The sequence below is a fragment of the Oryzias melastigma genome, linkage group LG17 (genome assembly GCF_002922805.2).
Source record: "Oryzias melastigma strain HK-1 linkage group LG17, ASM292280v2, whole genome shotgun sequence".
In the NCBI taxonomy this organism is placed as follows: Eukaryota; Metazoa; Chordata; class Actinopteri; order Beloniformes; family Adrianichthyidae; genus Oryzias; species Oryzias melastigma.
This window is the reverse complement of record NC_050528.1, coordinates 13,713,691-13,728,694: the sequence shown is the minus strand read 5'-3', so window position 1 is coordinate 13,728,694 and position 15,004 is coordinate 13,713,691. Positions and strand designations below refer to the sequence as shown.

The window sequence follows — 15,004 nt, the reverse complement described above, 5'->3', positions numbered from 1 at the left end:
TAAGTGATAAACTAGAATGGGCGGGGCCTGTCTACACACACACTCTATAGTTACACACACACTTGTTGGCCAAAATAGTCTCTACATTCAAACTGAACATACTCACATATACTATACATGTCAACTATAACAGCAGCTCACACACTCCATCATACAAACCCATTCAGATAAAGACTTTCATTCTGTCACACAAATGGTTAGTGCTAAGGTGAGCTGATACCTGTGCTCAGGTGAGTGTTTATGTTTCGCTGAGGTGGATGGTGATGGAATGTACTCAGGGGGAGAGCGCCCGGCCATCCCCACGCCAAGACCCCCCGCCGGGGCAGCAGCTGCAGCCAAGATCCCCCAACACCCGCCATGGAGCCACGGAGAGAAACCGCCCGCCGGGCAATCCCGCCGAGCACCCAGACCGGGGCACGCGGGACCGCCGCAGAGGCACCCACACCCAAGAGCAGGAAGGCACAGGAACACGGAGAGTGCAGACTCACTGATTTCTGAGTTTCTGTGTCTGCAGAAACTGTCAGACTCTGATTTCTGCATTTATGAACTCATGAAGATGATTGGAGTAAACATTTGAATGATCTGAACATTTGGATGAAGGTGTCATATGTTTACTGTCTAAACTGTTTCATTCTTTCATTTCATCTGCTTGTGTTTTTATTTAATGCTTGAATCCTCAGTTAAGTGTGTTTGTGAATCTGTGTGAGATGGAGGAGAAACATGTGAACCTGGCTGTGGTTTCCTGCTCTCTTTCTGTCACAAACACTAACATCTGTTCATCTGCAGGTTTTTGTTCAGCCTGCAGGAATCATTTCTCACTGTGGGGACCATACTTCCTGCAGCTGCAGTAATAGGAGGCTGAATGATCCACTTTAACTTTATTGAGCTTCAATTCAGATCCTGTCTGGGTTTTACCAGCAGAGAAATCATCTTCTTGAGGATGACCGTAACCTCTCTTTATTTCATCATCACTTTCATCAAACCGAAGAATCAGTCTGAATGTTTCTGTTTCTTTCTTCTGGTACCAGTATCTTAAGCTACTACACCCATGAGTTCCTCCACAGCTGAAAGAGACACTTTGACCAACTCTCCTGGTCAATGTTAAATCCTCCTGAATGAGTTCTGCTGCCATGGAAACCAGTGCTGCAGAGACACAGACAGACAGGTGAAGGTCAGGGTGACAGTGTTTGTTCCAGGTAGACCTGGCTGGCTCCTGATTGGCTGCAAACACTCACCTGAACACAGACAGCACAGAGCAGCAGCTGGGAGGAAAAGCATTTTGTTCAGCCGTGTTTCCTCTGGTGAACCTGAGGAGAAGTGGTGTTCTGATGCAGCTGAGGACAAAGAAGGACGAGCTGTGAGATGACAGCAGGACCACGTGCTTTGTGACTCCTCCTCCAAGCTCCCATCAGCCCCTGCAGCTCACAGAGAAGACTGCTGCTGCAGACTGACAGCTCAGCTGAAGCTGCTGTGTGGTTTCATCTTCCTGATTTGAATCTGACAGCAGATGAAGACAATCTGGGTCACATGATGCACAAACACTCAAACACATTCATGTTCACAAACACACTGTGATCTGATGTTTAACAACTGTGGAGAAAAACTAAAGTACAAATAAACGTCCTGTTTATTAATAAATCTCTGATAAAAAAACATTTCTTTTTTAATTAAAGCATTTAGCTTTTTTTTAGGTATTCTAAACTGACTATAGTTATTTATCCATGATTCTGATCATTGAACACATTGAAGCCCTTAAACAGCCATGTGGGGGCGCCCTTGATCTGCTTCAATGTAAAGTAACTGTTTTCTGCTCATTTATTCATCAATTCAAGTAGATATTTCAGTTACTTTTAAATGGAAGATTAAAAAACATGCAGTCTTTCTTTCTCCATTAGAGACATTTATCAAATGTCTTGTTAAAACTTTTGACCTGATCATCACAAACACAAGTTAATGTATTTCTTTGTATTCCTCATTAATCTGTTGAATTTATTTTTTCCCAATGTTCCCGTTAAAACAAAATAATCAGAAATGTGTGTTTAAACCTTTTGACTTAGGAACTTTAAAAACTGTCTTGATACATAAAACACACACATGCACAGCGTAAAGATGTGTAGTTCTAACTCAACAGCTTTGTCTTTGTTACACTGTTGTTTTCTTCATCTCTTAATTAATAGAACTTAATATACTGTCAATATAAGTTAAGCTATTACTGTTATAAAAAAAAAAGAAAATCTCTGAAGAAATAAACGGGGAAAGAGGAAAATCCAAATTACTACTATTGAAACCCCAAGATCCTGCCTAAGGGGTCTTTTTGTATGCTAAGTGTGATAAATGACCATAGGTATGATAAATGATTATATGTGTGTGATTATGTACTGTCAAACCTGTTTTCTGCTTGTATTCCTGCTTCTAAGTATGAACTTTGCATGACATTTCCAAAAAAGGCAAGCTGTTCATCGCTTCTGCAAAACCACACAAGGACAGGAAGCAACGGCCCCCAGTGACAGGAAGAAGCATTGTGTTGAGAGCAGAGGGGGAAAAAAAAAAAATAACACCACCTCTTTGCCTCGAGCTGAAGAACTTCTCCTCACTCCTCCTCACCACTTCGACTGAAGTGGATCTCTTGACAGCTTTTCTTGGGCCCGTTTCATCATGAGAAAAAATAACCCATCACAGTTAAAAAAAAAATTCATAATAAAAAGAACAACCCTTAAGGGAAGTTTACAGGTACTCCACATCTGCCTATGGGTGGATAAAGGGGAAAAATATTACGTTTGTATTTAACCTTTTTTCTAAATAAACGGGTTGACATACCCAAGACTATTTCTCTTTTCTTTCCATCTGACCTGTCATTGGAGACACATTCACCAACATCAGGTGAGCCCCAGATGCCCATGAAACAAGAGAGAGAATAAAATAATTCAAATGCCTTCTCTTTTGTGTATAATGAATACGTGTATCATATGAAAGGGATAGTCCTCTAGTTCCTGAAGACCCAGTAAGAGGGTCTGACAGGAAAGCCTGATTCATCTTTATGGAACTTAGGCCCTAACTGTCGTGAAAATTTGGGAGGCTGCTTTATATGTTCTTTATTCCACAACAAATAGACACACTGTAGTTGGTAGGCAGACCTACGGTGGATTTTTCCCATGTGCCTTCTAAAGTCCTAACTGAGGGTTTCTAAGAGTAATAATTAGTAAATCACAGTAGGCCAATGCACGAGCCTTCTCTCAAGTTTATAAATATTAAAAGAGAACACACCTCACAGGATTTTCAGCCGTGAAGAAATATCAAAGAGAGGAGCTCAAAACATCAATACAGGCGTTAGTGTGCAGGCGGCGGCTCAACACTACAAAGGACAAACTGAAGCTCAGATCAGGAGGTGATATCAGAGCTTGTCAAGGTTCAAATCTAAAACCTCCATTAACAAGCAGACAGAGGAAGACAAACAACAAGTCATTTTTGAAGGTGTTTCAGACTCAGAATGACCTCATGTTTCTAATAACTTCTTTTCCCTTTTTGAAAGTTCTGATTTTCTCCAGAACATCACAGCACTGAAATCCTCCCTTGTTCCACTGAATGACTTTGTGATGGATAAAAACCAGGTCACAGTTCTGTTCAAGAGAACCAGCATGAAGAAGGCAGACGGCACCAATGTGCTCTGTGTTCACTGAACTTCTGTGCTCAAAACTGGGAGGAGTCTTTCCCAAACTCTTTCAGATGTGTGCAAACAAATGTCAGATTCCCTCATGATGGAAAACATCAATAATACTAGACTCAATGTCTAAAACTAAAATCATGAGGACATTTGTCAGAATTAAAACAGCAAACAATATATGTGTGTTTTTATTGTTAATCCACAGATAACGGTATGAAGCTGCAGAACACAAACATCTGCAGGAAGTTTGATCGTCTCTCAGCAGCATTTCCTGTAATAAAAACCACTGAGAGCAGATTCATATCTGCTGCTGTTCACTCATCAACCTCTCTCTCTGCTCTCTGTCTTTATTCTGATTCATGGAAACTTTTTATGTTTCCATGCCCTTGAAAAAAATATTTCAAGAGATATGAACAATTGTTGCATCATCAAGGCTGGTATTTGTTTATTTTAAGAAACACAGTCACATTTAAAGAAGATGGATCACTGTGTATAAAAAATATTAAAATGAAAACGGAGAAATCAATGTAACATCTTCATAAAACATCTACTGACACAGTTTGATGAAGAATCTGTATCAAGTCATTAAGAACATTAGAGAGCTGTGATCAAAGTGATGAATGAGATGAAAGGATGAGATTTGATGGAGAGAAAAGAGGATCAGAAAACAGTCAGTCAGCATGTTTGGAGTTGGTGGATGCTCCCTTGTTTCTGAGGATCATCAGCAGAGAGAGTCCACAGCAGTACACCAGACTCTTCACTATCAGCACTGTGTACAGCAGGCAGAGCAGCTTCACCCTGCACTCAGACTGGAAGGACAGCTTCACCAGGTCCAGAGGAGGAACAGAGGCTGTTCCCTCTGCTAGAATGCTGGAAGATGCTGGATGGGATGTTAGAGCTGCTGTGGAACCTGCAGCTGGAAGTGCAGCAAACTCTGAAACAGAGAAAGAGTCGGAATGAAGCTGAATCTCTGTTGAACACAGTCACCAAGCCTTCATTACCTTGTTGTGTTTGGACCTCCACTGTTCCCCCCTCATGTTTGACGGAGCAGATGTATTTATAGGAGCTGTCCTCTTGCTGATGGATCAGCAGGATGGAGGCGCTGCGTCCAGACTCTCTGAGATCCAGCTGCTCTGTCCCAGTAGAAGGAAGGTTCTCTGGTTGTCCGTTGTTCTTCTGTCTTTTCCAGGAGAACTGGACCACAGGAGGAAACATGGCTGAGGCCAGACACAGCAGGGAGCTGCCCCTCTCCACGGGGTCTCTGGATGCTGCTGGGTACACGCTCACCACGGGCTTCACTACGGACTCATCTGAAGGTTGACAGCAGCAACAAACAGCACAGACACACACTCACACAGTCAACAGCAGCTTCCAGAACTGCATTCAGTCTGATCCTGGAAACTCCATCAACTCTGATCACTAAACTCCTCATCACTGCAGCACAAAGTTCACTTCACTCACTGGATTCAGACAAACATCAAACCATCATCAGGAGAAACCGAGACTGGAAATCAGTTCTACACTTTATCTAACTTGTTTAGAACAAAATGACTTTAGATTTGAATTATGCAATTAACATGTTGAGGCTGTGCTTTAAATAAAAATTATTCTGACATTATCAAAACAACATTTTACAATGATTTATCAAAATAATCTGTTGTTATTTTACATCAACATTTTAATAGTTTTCATATTGAAAATATCTTTCTTTGTGTTATGCAGGAAACATTTTAAACCACAATTCTTTTATGAATTAATTGTTTGTCTTCTTTGTTTTGATCTTTTCCACCAATTTTGTTTCCAAACTTCATTTACGTTCAGTTGAATTTCAGATCTGATCTTGTCCTCAGAAACCAGCAGATGTTCCAGAATTAGTGAGATCATCAAACTCTAAATATTTGTAACTTCACTCATATTTGCAGAAATCAAGAATCACTTTAGTTGTTCAGTGAGATTTCAACATGTTTGCAGAAATGATTCAGCTTTTCTTCTGTAACAATGGCTGCTTGATGAGTTCTCTGCTAATGATGAACAAACTAACATGTGAAGCTGAAGCAGCAGAAACTGACTTGAAACACATTTTCTACAATCAAACAGTTGAAGGAGCAGAAATTTTTCTTCTTACCCGATACAAACAGTCCAGTTCCAGATCCTAAGATGAAGTAGTAATTGTCCGACCCACACATTGAGAAAGTGTGCTACAAAAACCTGTGTGCTGTTCAAGTGTCATCTGAGTGAATCAGGATGATATTTCAGCTCCATGATGAGTTTCTCTAATGTTCACATCAACATGACTGTCTCTGTCTGCAGTGGAGGAACTTGGTGAACTGCTGTGTGAAATGATGGAAGAAAATGACAAATATTCCTGCAGTTATTAGATAAAGATTCATGCAGGAAGTGACAGCATGAAAGAGGAAATGTAGAGTTGTGCACGTGTGCAATTATCCTGAAGTACATCAGTGTGTTTTCTTCTGATCCTCCTGAAACCACAGGAACATGAGAGAGCAGCACAGTTCTGCTTCAGCTTAGACAGCTTTTGTCTCACCCTTTACTGGTGACCAGCTCGCCCCTGTTGTGTGGTCCAGCTTAAAGCTCCAGTTCTTGTTTCTGTGGACTTTGGTATTGGAACTTCTGTTGAGAGCTTTTTGTGACAAACTCAAAGTTAATTTCTGGTAGCCTAGGGTCACATGTTTGTTACTGTCCTTTGGAGAGGGTTTGTTTTTGTTGGTTTCTGTAAATCTAAATGTTTTGTTCATGTGTTTTGTCCCACACCTTTCCTCCAGTGAAACTCCCTTCATTTTCCATACAGCACTTATAAGTTATTCTGTGGCTTACATTGAATTAAAAGCTGCACATTGACAGGTCTGGGAATCTTAATTTAATGATACACAACTTCTCTCTTCCCTTCTGGGTTGGGATTGTAACAAACACAATCAGGTAAACACTACAAAATCACCCCTGGAGCCCGTTTCAAGAAGCAGGTAAAACAAATTTAGAGTTCAAACCTGAGCTCAGAGTCAACGGACTCAAAATTAGAAAAATTGGGTTGTGTCTGAATCCCCTCACTAACCACTATATAGTGCGTTCACCATTTTCTAATGCTCTCCGAATCTACTAATTCCTAAATCAAGTGCACTAGAAATTTCCCAGATGTCTACCATGCATCGATGGTCACTAGATCAGCGAATATAGACCACAATGCATTGCAGTCAAACAAAAAGTGTATTTGAATAAACATCCACATTTTTACCATCAGAACACAGTGGAGTCATAAACACAATGAAATGTTTGTTTTACTTTGATTTTGACTTTGTGAAATCGGTGACATCATATCCAGTGTTTAGAAAAGTGAAGTAGTGAGCATCGTGTCCGAGTTACCTTTAAAATTCAGGGCACTATAGTCCCGCACTAATGACCTTATTCCAAAGCCCCATGAGCCTTTGCGTGAATTATGGGTGAAACTTCCGGTAGACGCCAGAACTCGCATGTATTTACATTACAACTGTAGAGCCGACAGCGCAATTCTTTTGTTTTGGATCTATAACTACATATAAATGTGGAAAAACCAGCTGTCATGTCTTAAAAGAGGCAACGTAACAACTCCGGTGCTGCTAAAATTGAGGGATTGGAGGATGACCTTAAAAAACATAACATTTAGTAGCATTTTTAGCTACTGTTTTTAGCTACTTTCTCAATTCAGCTGCGGCAGGTGGCGAAACTATGAACAATCTTAAAAGTTCTCATCATAATTCTTTATATATTCCTATTTCTGGATCGTGAATAATGAAACGAGTCATGTGAAACATTGATTGTTTTATCATCTGTCAGTAAAACATTTTTGGTGTTTTTTTTTTAGCAAAGGCGTTTGAGAAATATCGCCATTCATTGCTGAATGTGTGACGAATGTCGAATATGAAACTATCTTAACCGTGCTGCTGTCAGGTCTCTGCAGTACCCGGCGTCTCTTCTTCTCTGGTGTTCTGGAGTAACCCGACCATAATGTTGCATACGGATTTTCCTCCGTGTGTACTTTATCCACAAAATGAAAGATTTAAAATTTTGAGCCACATCGTTCTGACTTCATCCTCGCCCGGTAGACGGTAAAATCTGTACCGAGGAGGGCAGCTGCACTCCCTCTTCGTCAGCGGCCCATGTCCCACAAAACGCTCCACAAATTTCATTTAGTTTGGTTGTTAGTACAACCACGAGCTGCAAAACATGCGCAAACTGTGCAAAGACATTTTTGAAAACTTTGAGGGATTAAGTAAAACATGCTTTTAAAGTTTGCATGCACCGCTAAAGCTAACAACACCGCCACTTTCAGTGGAAACAAATAGAGCCGTGTAACTTAAGTTGCACCCATAATCCATTTTACATGAGAGGCTCCAGGAATAAGGTCAATAGTCCAGAAAAATATGGTAGTTCATTCTGTTCTGACTGCTTTGAGTAATTTTACTCTTTTGAGTTCTCTGAGGCCTGATGCTGTGGAAGAGGGAGGAGCTGGAAAGTTTCTGATGATGTGACAAAGGAAGGAGCTGGACAACTTCCTGGACACTTCCATTTGAAGATGGAGGAGAAAGACAAACTTTATTCTTTAGTTGGACTATTGTTTTCTTTTGTTGAAATATGTTAAACTTGTTTTGAAGTATAAGTTTAGTTTTGTTTGTTTGTATTTGTAGTTCCCTCCCTATTGTGTCATTGATCTGATCAGCCAGTATAAATCCTCCCTAATGTTTCCTGTCGGGTCAGTTTGGGTTCAGTTAGTTTGAGATTTTGTTCTTGATTTTCTCAGTTACATTTTAAGTTGACTCCATTTTAATTTAGACTCATACCATCTATGTGATCGGGTGAAATAAAACATCCTTTCTGAAGATCTTTTTTGTCCTGTCTCTCAATCCTCACCAAGTGGTCTATGAACAGCTCATGTAAGAGAGGCCGACACAGTTTCCACATTCAGAGTTAGGCTTAAAACATTCGTCTTTGGACAGACGTACTGCCAGGCTAGTTAGTAATCAGATCATATTTAATTGAATGCTCCTTTACTTACTGTAATGAAGTTTGGAGAATAATGATCATTTTCATTACATCCATTTCTCCTCAGAACTCAGCAGAGAGAAGTTGATTGAATAAACCGGGCCCTGGTGGTCGATTCCCTCTGCTGCTGTGACTTTGTGGTTTAGATTTATGTTGATATGCTAAAAAGTTTGGATCTTCTATCATTGTTATTATTAACATCTACTATATGTGCCATACCGCATGTATCTTACTGTTAACATGGTTAAATTCAATAAATAATAATTAGATGCTGGTAGGCTGCTAGAAGTTTGAAGCTGATGAAAGTTTGGTACACTGGGGTTCTGTCCTCTATTCTGGAAGATTTAACATTGACCAGGTTGGGATCAGGTTTATTTAGGAGTTCAAAGGATTCAAGTTTTTCCTACCTGGAAGGAGGGACTAAGGACAGGGATAACCAGTTTATTTAGTCTGTTTAGTTTAGTTTCTGCTTTGTACAATTACCAACATGAAGCCCAATGAGATTATTGTTTATGTCATATTGGGCTACATAAATAAAAATCAATTGAATTGAATTGAATTGAATTGAATCCATTTTCTCAGAGCCATTGATTTATCAGGGATTTTTATTTAACATTAGAACAGCTTCATGTCTCAATTCTAATCAATTTTCATAAAGACTTTTTCCTATAGACAAATATCAAGTTTGTTATTTTACTTCTGATCTTCACTAAACTGAAATCATTTTATGATCAGACTTCATGTTACAAAACAACATTCAGCTGTTTGGTGCAAAGAGCTTGAAGTTGAGTTTCTGCACAAACTTTGAGTCTTTTTAACAAAAACAATCTGTTTAGATTGTAATCAATGAATGTTTACAAACAAAATAAATACAAACTCAACAGCAGCAGATTGACTCTCTCAAACTGATGAACACTGACAGATTTATCACTTTCTTCAATTTAAAATAAAATCTACAAAACACATTCATGTTTCTGCAGTTGAACAGGTTCTTTACTGATAAGTATTTTGGATTTTTGAAATTTAAAATTTCTGTCATTAAAAGTAATTAGATCTGTCTAAATATGACATTTTTCACACAGTTTTTACTGTAAACATAATTTGGTTTATACTTTAATTGAGACATTATTGTCATTTCTTGGCCAGTTTGTTTTCCTGTTTTTGTACATTTCCGTGCTTCTATACATCTATTTAATGTTATGATTTTTATGCACTTCTGACATTTATTTCAGACTTTTTGAAACTCGTTTTTTATCAGGGTTTTGCTCTTGTATTTTTGTGATGTTTTCAGTTTTTTCATCTTCTGTTTTGTCTGTCAGACTCACCAGGTTCAGGTTGTTCATCCACAGATGTCTTCATTATTTTATTCCTTCAGTGTGTATCAGTGTCTGCTTTCAGTTCTTCAGTGTCAGATCATCTATTCTGCTTTGTCTCCTTTTTATTGCTCCATGAGTTTTCTTCATGTTCTGGTAAATTGATGTTAAGTTTCTGTCACTAAGCCCGCTCTCCTGTTTCATTCATGTTCAGTTGTTTTATTCAAGTCTCACTGTACTCCTCTCCTCACTGTCCATCTGTGGTCTAACTATAAAGCAGTGAACATGCAGAAGCTGCAGGTGTTCTACAATGATGACTTTAGGATTTGATTAAAACCACCACGATGGTGCAGAGATACAGAAATGTTTGTTGGTGCAGGAGTTAACACTCTTCAAGTGTTTTATAGACACTTCATTTATGGCTTTATTCAACGTCTTAATGCATTTTAAATAAGAGTCATTTTAGCCCCACAAACATCAGACACAGCATTTGTAAATACCAGTCACCAATACTAAAATACTGGTATAGAATTCTTTCTTAAAGTTTTCTCTTTTGTACTTTGTATGAAAAACACTGAAATATAGTGTTCTTAGAATTCCTTTACTTTTATGATACTTTTACTGGTGATTTTCTTGTATATGACTGTTTTTTGTGTTCAAATTTCTGTTATATTCAGTTGTGGTTTTTGTTATTGGACCTTGAGTTTGTAAATAAATATGTGTACATAAATATGAAAAGAGACAAAAAATCCAGAAATTATGATGCTAGTTTTATTAAATATTTGCATAGTTTATCTCAATACTTTATGTTTTCACACAATGCTGCAGGTATTGACAAAAGCTCATTTAAATACACATCACCAAAATGACACGTTCATTCTCAGAGACTTTAGCTCATTTCTTTTATCAGAACAAATATTCTCTTTGATCATTCCTTAAAATGATCCGTCTCCTGCAGAACAACAACGTGGACCAGCAGCAAAAGCTCCTCTCTCTCCTAAAACAGTTCATCTATGCTCCAAAACAAAGTTCTTGGATCATTCAAAGTGTCAGTGTCCTTAAAATACATCGTAGATTCAAATGTTTAAACATTTTGTCATGAAGACACATAAGTCTCTGATCTGTGGGTCTCAGTGGAAGTTCACATGATCCAACACAATGACATTGTAGTGAGAGAGGAGCAGATACTTCTGAAACAAGATCTGAATAGAGATGAGTGTGTGAGTGTGGGGGGTGGGGGTGGGGGGGTACAGGTTCCTTATTAGTCTGGATTGAGTTTCATCTGACGTTTAATGACAGTAATTACAGAAGTGTAGCTAATATTGAATGACTTTCCAGTTATTAACATGTTTCTGATTCATGGTTTGATGTTCATGACTCATTTAGAAAATTGAATTAATAGTTTTGTTTGGAACGACTCAAACATGAAGAAAACACTGACATGTTTTGGAGAGTAAAACTATCAGACTGAGAAATGACAGAGAGAAGAGACTCATTCATTTAAAGAATTGTTCAAACTGTTGGATTTTGTAGTGATAGAAAAATCCTGTCATCTAGTTTCTAGTCAGTCAACAGATGAGGCAGAGAGGAACAGTTTGATGGTGATCTATTATCAAACTGTTCATCAGCTCCAGAGTGGATGATCACAGACTCTTTAACTGGATGAGAGTCCACATGAGAGATGGTTCCATTATCAGATTTTTGGATGATCTCACACATAATGATGAACATTTAACAACATGAGTCTCAATCATTGATGAGGTTGAGTTTTCACTTCTGGATCAGGTCACAGTTCATGTTGGAAAATACAAACTGTAAAGTCCAGAACAAAACAAACCAGAAAGCAGTGAAATCACGAAAAATGTATTTAAAAATTGAATTTAAACTAAAGTTAACAGGATGAGAACCAGAAGAAGATCATAAAATGACAACAGAGACGGTCTAACAGGTGAACAACAGGACAGGAGATGATGACCGGACCAACAGGAGGAGACCAGAACCAAACAGTTTGTCAAAGTTTGTTCAGATCTACAGTTTATTTGATTTGTGTGTTTCTCTGATCAGCTGATAATCAATACATTTAAAACAGACTGAAAACTCAACTTTCTTCAGACTCACTGATTTATGAGTTTCTGTGTCTGCAGAAACTGTCAGACTCTGATTTCTGCATTTCTGAACTCATTGTGGCAAAGTGGATTTTGGGTAGGACTCAAAAGGAAAACAACGCCACCCCGGAATGCAGGGTCCGGGGAACCCAAAGGGAAGTCCTGATAAAGGACACGTAGATTTTTTTCCCAAGCAGCCAAGATGTGGTTCCAGTTCAATAAATAGTTTTATTAAAAATTTAAAACCAATTAAAACAATCAAAGCTAAAAAAATAAAAGCCCTACTGGGGGAAGGCTTACCGGCAGAGTGCTGGGCGTACGAGGGGAGGAAAAAACAAAAATGGACTTCACCCCACAGTGACATGCACACACACGCGTGAAGGGGAATGGACCCACACCCGGAAACACACAAAAAGCCTCCACCGCCGTCAGCCAACTCGCTCTGCCAAGCCCTTCCCCTGAAAAGAAAAATAAAACCGGTAAGTAGGGTAACCACGCACACCTGCACACTCACACCTAAATAAAATGTAGTACAAGTTCTAAATAAAGGAAAGGGAACCGTCCAAAAGTCCAGGGGCGCGCCGAAGGCCTGAAGCCGCTGAGGGGAGGGCGCGCCAGAAGCCTGAAGCCGCTCTGGAAGCCTAAAGCCGCTGAGGGGGAGGGCACGCCGAAGGCCTGAAGCCGCTGAGGGGGAGGGCACGCCGAAGGCCTGAAGCCGCTGAGGGGGAGGGCACGCCGAAGGCCTGAAGCCGCGCCGAAGGCCTGATGCCGCGGAAGGGAGGCGGTGCCCAGGCAGGGCTTCAGTTTGGCCGCGCAGCACAAGAGCAGAAATAAACTAAGACCAGCTGTGACAACAGCTTAAAAATAAAATAAAACAGTAAATAAAACACAGCAGTGGTGCCCTCTCTGCACCTGAAACAGATAAAAGTGCAGTTAAGACTTAAAAATCACCAGGCATAGGTCTAAATACCTAAAGTGCTCATGTCACCTGAATGGCTGGAGGGAAAATGATCTGCACTACATGCTCACACCTCAGACAAGCCTCTCCATGTGCTGGAGGGCTTTGCTTGCTGGCAGAACATATAAAAACAAGTTAAAACCCAGATCATAGTTCATCTCAACAGGAGACAGCAAGGCTGACCTTACCCAAACCAGCAGAGAGCCGACAAACAGGAAGTAGGTGTGGCTGGGCACAGTGCATTACACTCCCATAGGGTGAGCCAAACCATTTTTATATCCTGCCCCAGGTTGTCAGTGATTGGGAGATTGAGTGCAGCTGCACAGACCACTGCTACATCATGAAGATGATTGGAGTAAACATTTGAATGATCTGAACATTTGGATGAAGGTGTCATATGTTTACTGTCTAAACTGCTTCATTCTTTCATTTCATCTGCTTGTGTTTTTATTTAATGCTTGAATCCTCAGTTCAGTGTGTTTGTGAGTCTGTGTGAGATGGAGGAGAAACATGTGAACCTGGCTGTGGTTTCCTGCTCTCTTTCTGTCACAAACACTAACATCTGTTCATCTGCAGGTTTTTGTTCAGCCTGCAGGAATCATTTCTCACTGTGGGGATCTCTTCCAGCAGCTGCAGTAATAGGAGGCTGAATGATCCACTTTAACTTTATTGATCTTCAATTCACATCCTGTCTGGGTTTTCCCAGCAGAGAAATCATCTTCCTGAGGATGACCGTAATCTTTATATGTTCTACCATCACTTTCATAAACCCGAAGGATTGGTTTGAATGTTTCTGTTTCTTTCTTCTGGTACCAGACTCTGTATCTGTAGCTGTCATCACACTCCTGAGTTCCTCCACAGCTGAAAGAGACACTTTGACCAACTCTCCTGGTCAATGTTAAATCCTCCTGAATGAGTTCTGCTGCCATGGTAACCAGTGCTGCAGAGACACAGACAGACAGGTGAAGGTCAGGGTGACAGTGTTTGTTCCAGGTAGACCTGGCTGGCTCCTGATTGGCTGCAAACACTCACCTGAACACAGACAGCACAGAGCAGCAGCTGGGAGGAAAAGCATTTTGTTCAGCCGTGTTTCCTCTGGTGAACCTGAGGAGAAGTGGTGTTCTGATGCAGCTGAGGACAAAGAAGGACGAGCTGTGAGATGACAGCAGGACCACGTGCTTTGTGACTCCTCCTCCAAGCTCCCATCAGCCCCTGCAGCTCACAGAGAAGACTGCTGCTGCAGACTGACAGCTCAGCTGAAGCTGCTGTGTGGTTTCATCTTCCTGATTTGAATCTGACAGCAGATGAAGACAATCTGGGTCACATGATGCACACATGTAAGTAAAGTAAAAATAAAAAAAAAATAAAAAACCTAGACCCGGGACAATTTAAGAATAAAGTGTATTCTCCAGTGGGACACCCGCAACTTCCATCTGCGTTGGACCCAGGAGCCTCTGTCAACCAGAATAAAATCCCCAGAGAGTTAGAATAGAATAGAATAGAATAAAAATACTGTAGTAATCTCTTTGGAAATCCTCAGGGAAATTCAGTTGATATGAAAGACACCAGGCTCCCATAAAAAAGACTAAAACTCACAATAAAATTATAAATAAACGCATGCAATCAAAACAGCTCTGGTGTGTTTAATAGGTGGCTAAAAACAAGGTAATAGAGTGGTACTTATCTCAAAGACCACCCCTACTGCTTTATGTCGCTTCCCACTCTGACCACTGTTTGGCTCCTTGTTCTACTCCTCCGCAGTTCCGCCACCTCACAAGGAGGGCAGTCCAGCGAGCTCTACCATTACATGGAGCCACGGCTACATTTGAAAGACTTATGGATGCTGCTTGAGCAAATCTCAATGACATTGTTGTCGACATTGTTCCAGGTGGGGCATCTGAGACATCTGAAGAAGGTCCTAGAGTGCCTGTAC

General features: G+C 40.2%; 1 protein-coding gene and 1 long non-coding RNA gene across 2 annotated transcripts; both read right to left on the bottom strand.

Moving 5' to 3' along the window:
* Positions 1 to 3,693: 3,693 nt before the first annotated feature.
* On the bottom strand, positions 3,694 to 14,991 carry LOC112144397 (immunoglobulin lambda-1 light chain). Its single transcript, XM_024268923.2, has 5 exons — positions 14,104 to 14,991; positions 13,690 to 14,011; positions 5,787 to 5,830; positions 4,663 to 4,971; positions 3,694 to 4,595 (listed from the first exon to the last, which is right to left on the bottom strand). Exons 1-5 carry the CDS (start codon positions 14,144 to 14,146, stop codon positions 4,333 to 4,335), a joined length of 981 nt encoding a protein of 326 aa, XP_024124691.1. The 5' UTR covers positions 14,147 to 14,991; the 3' UTR covers positions 3,694 to 4,332.
* Positions 12,322 to 13,681, bottom strand: LOC112144410. Its single transcript, XR_004949457.1, has 2 exons — positions 13,260 to 13,681; positions 12,322 to 13,183 (listed from the first exon to the last, which is right to left on the bottom strand). It is a non-coding gene; the product is annotated as an uncharacterized LOC112144410 (long non-coding RNA).
* Positions 14,992 to 15,004: the final 13 nt, after the last annotated feature.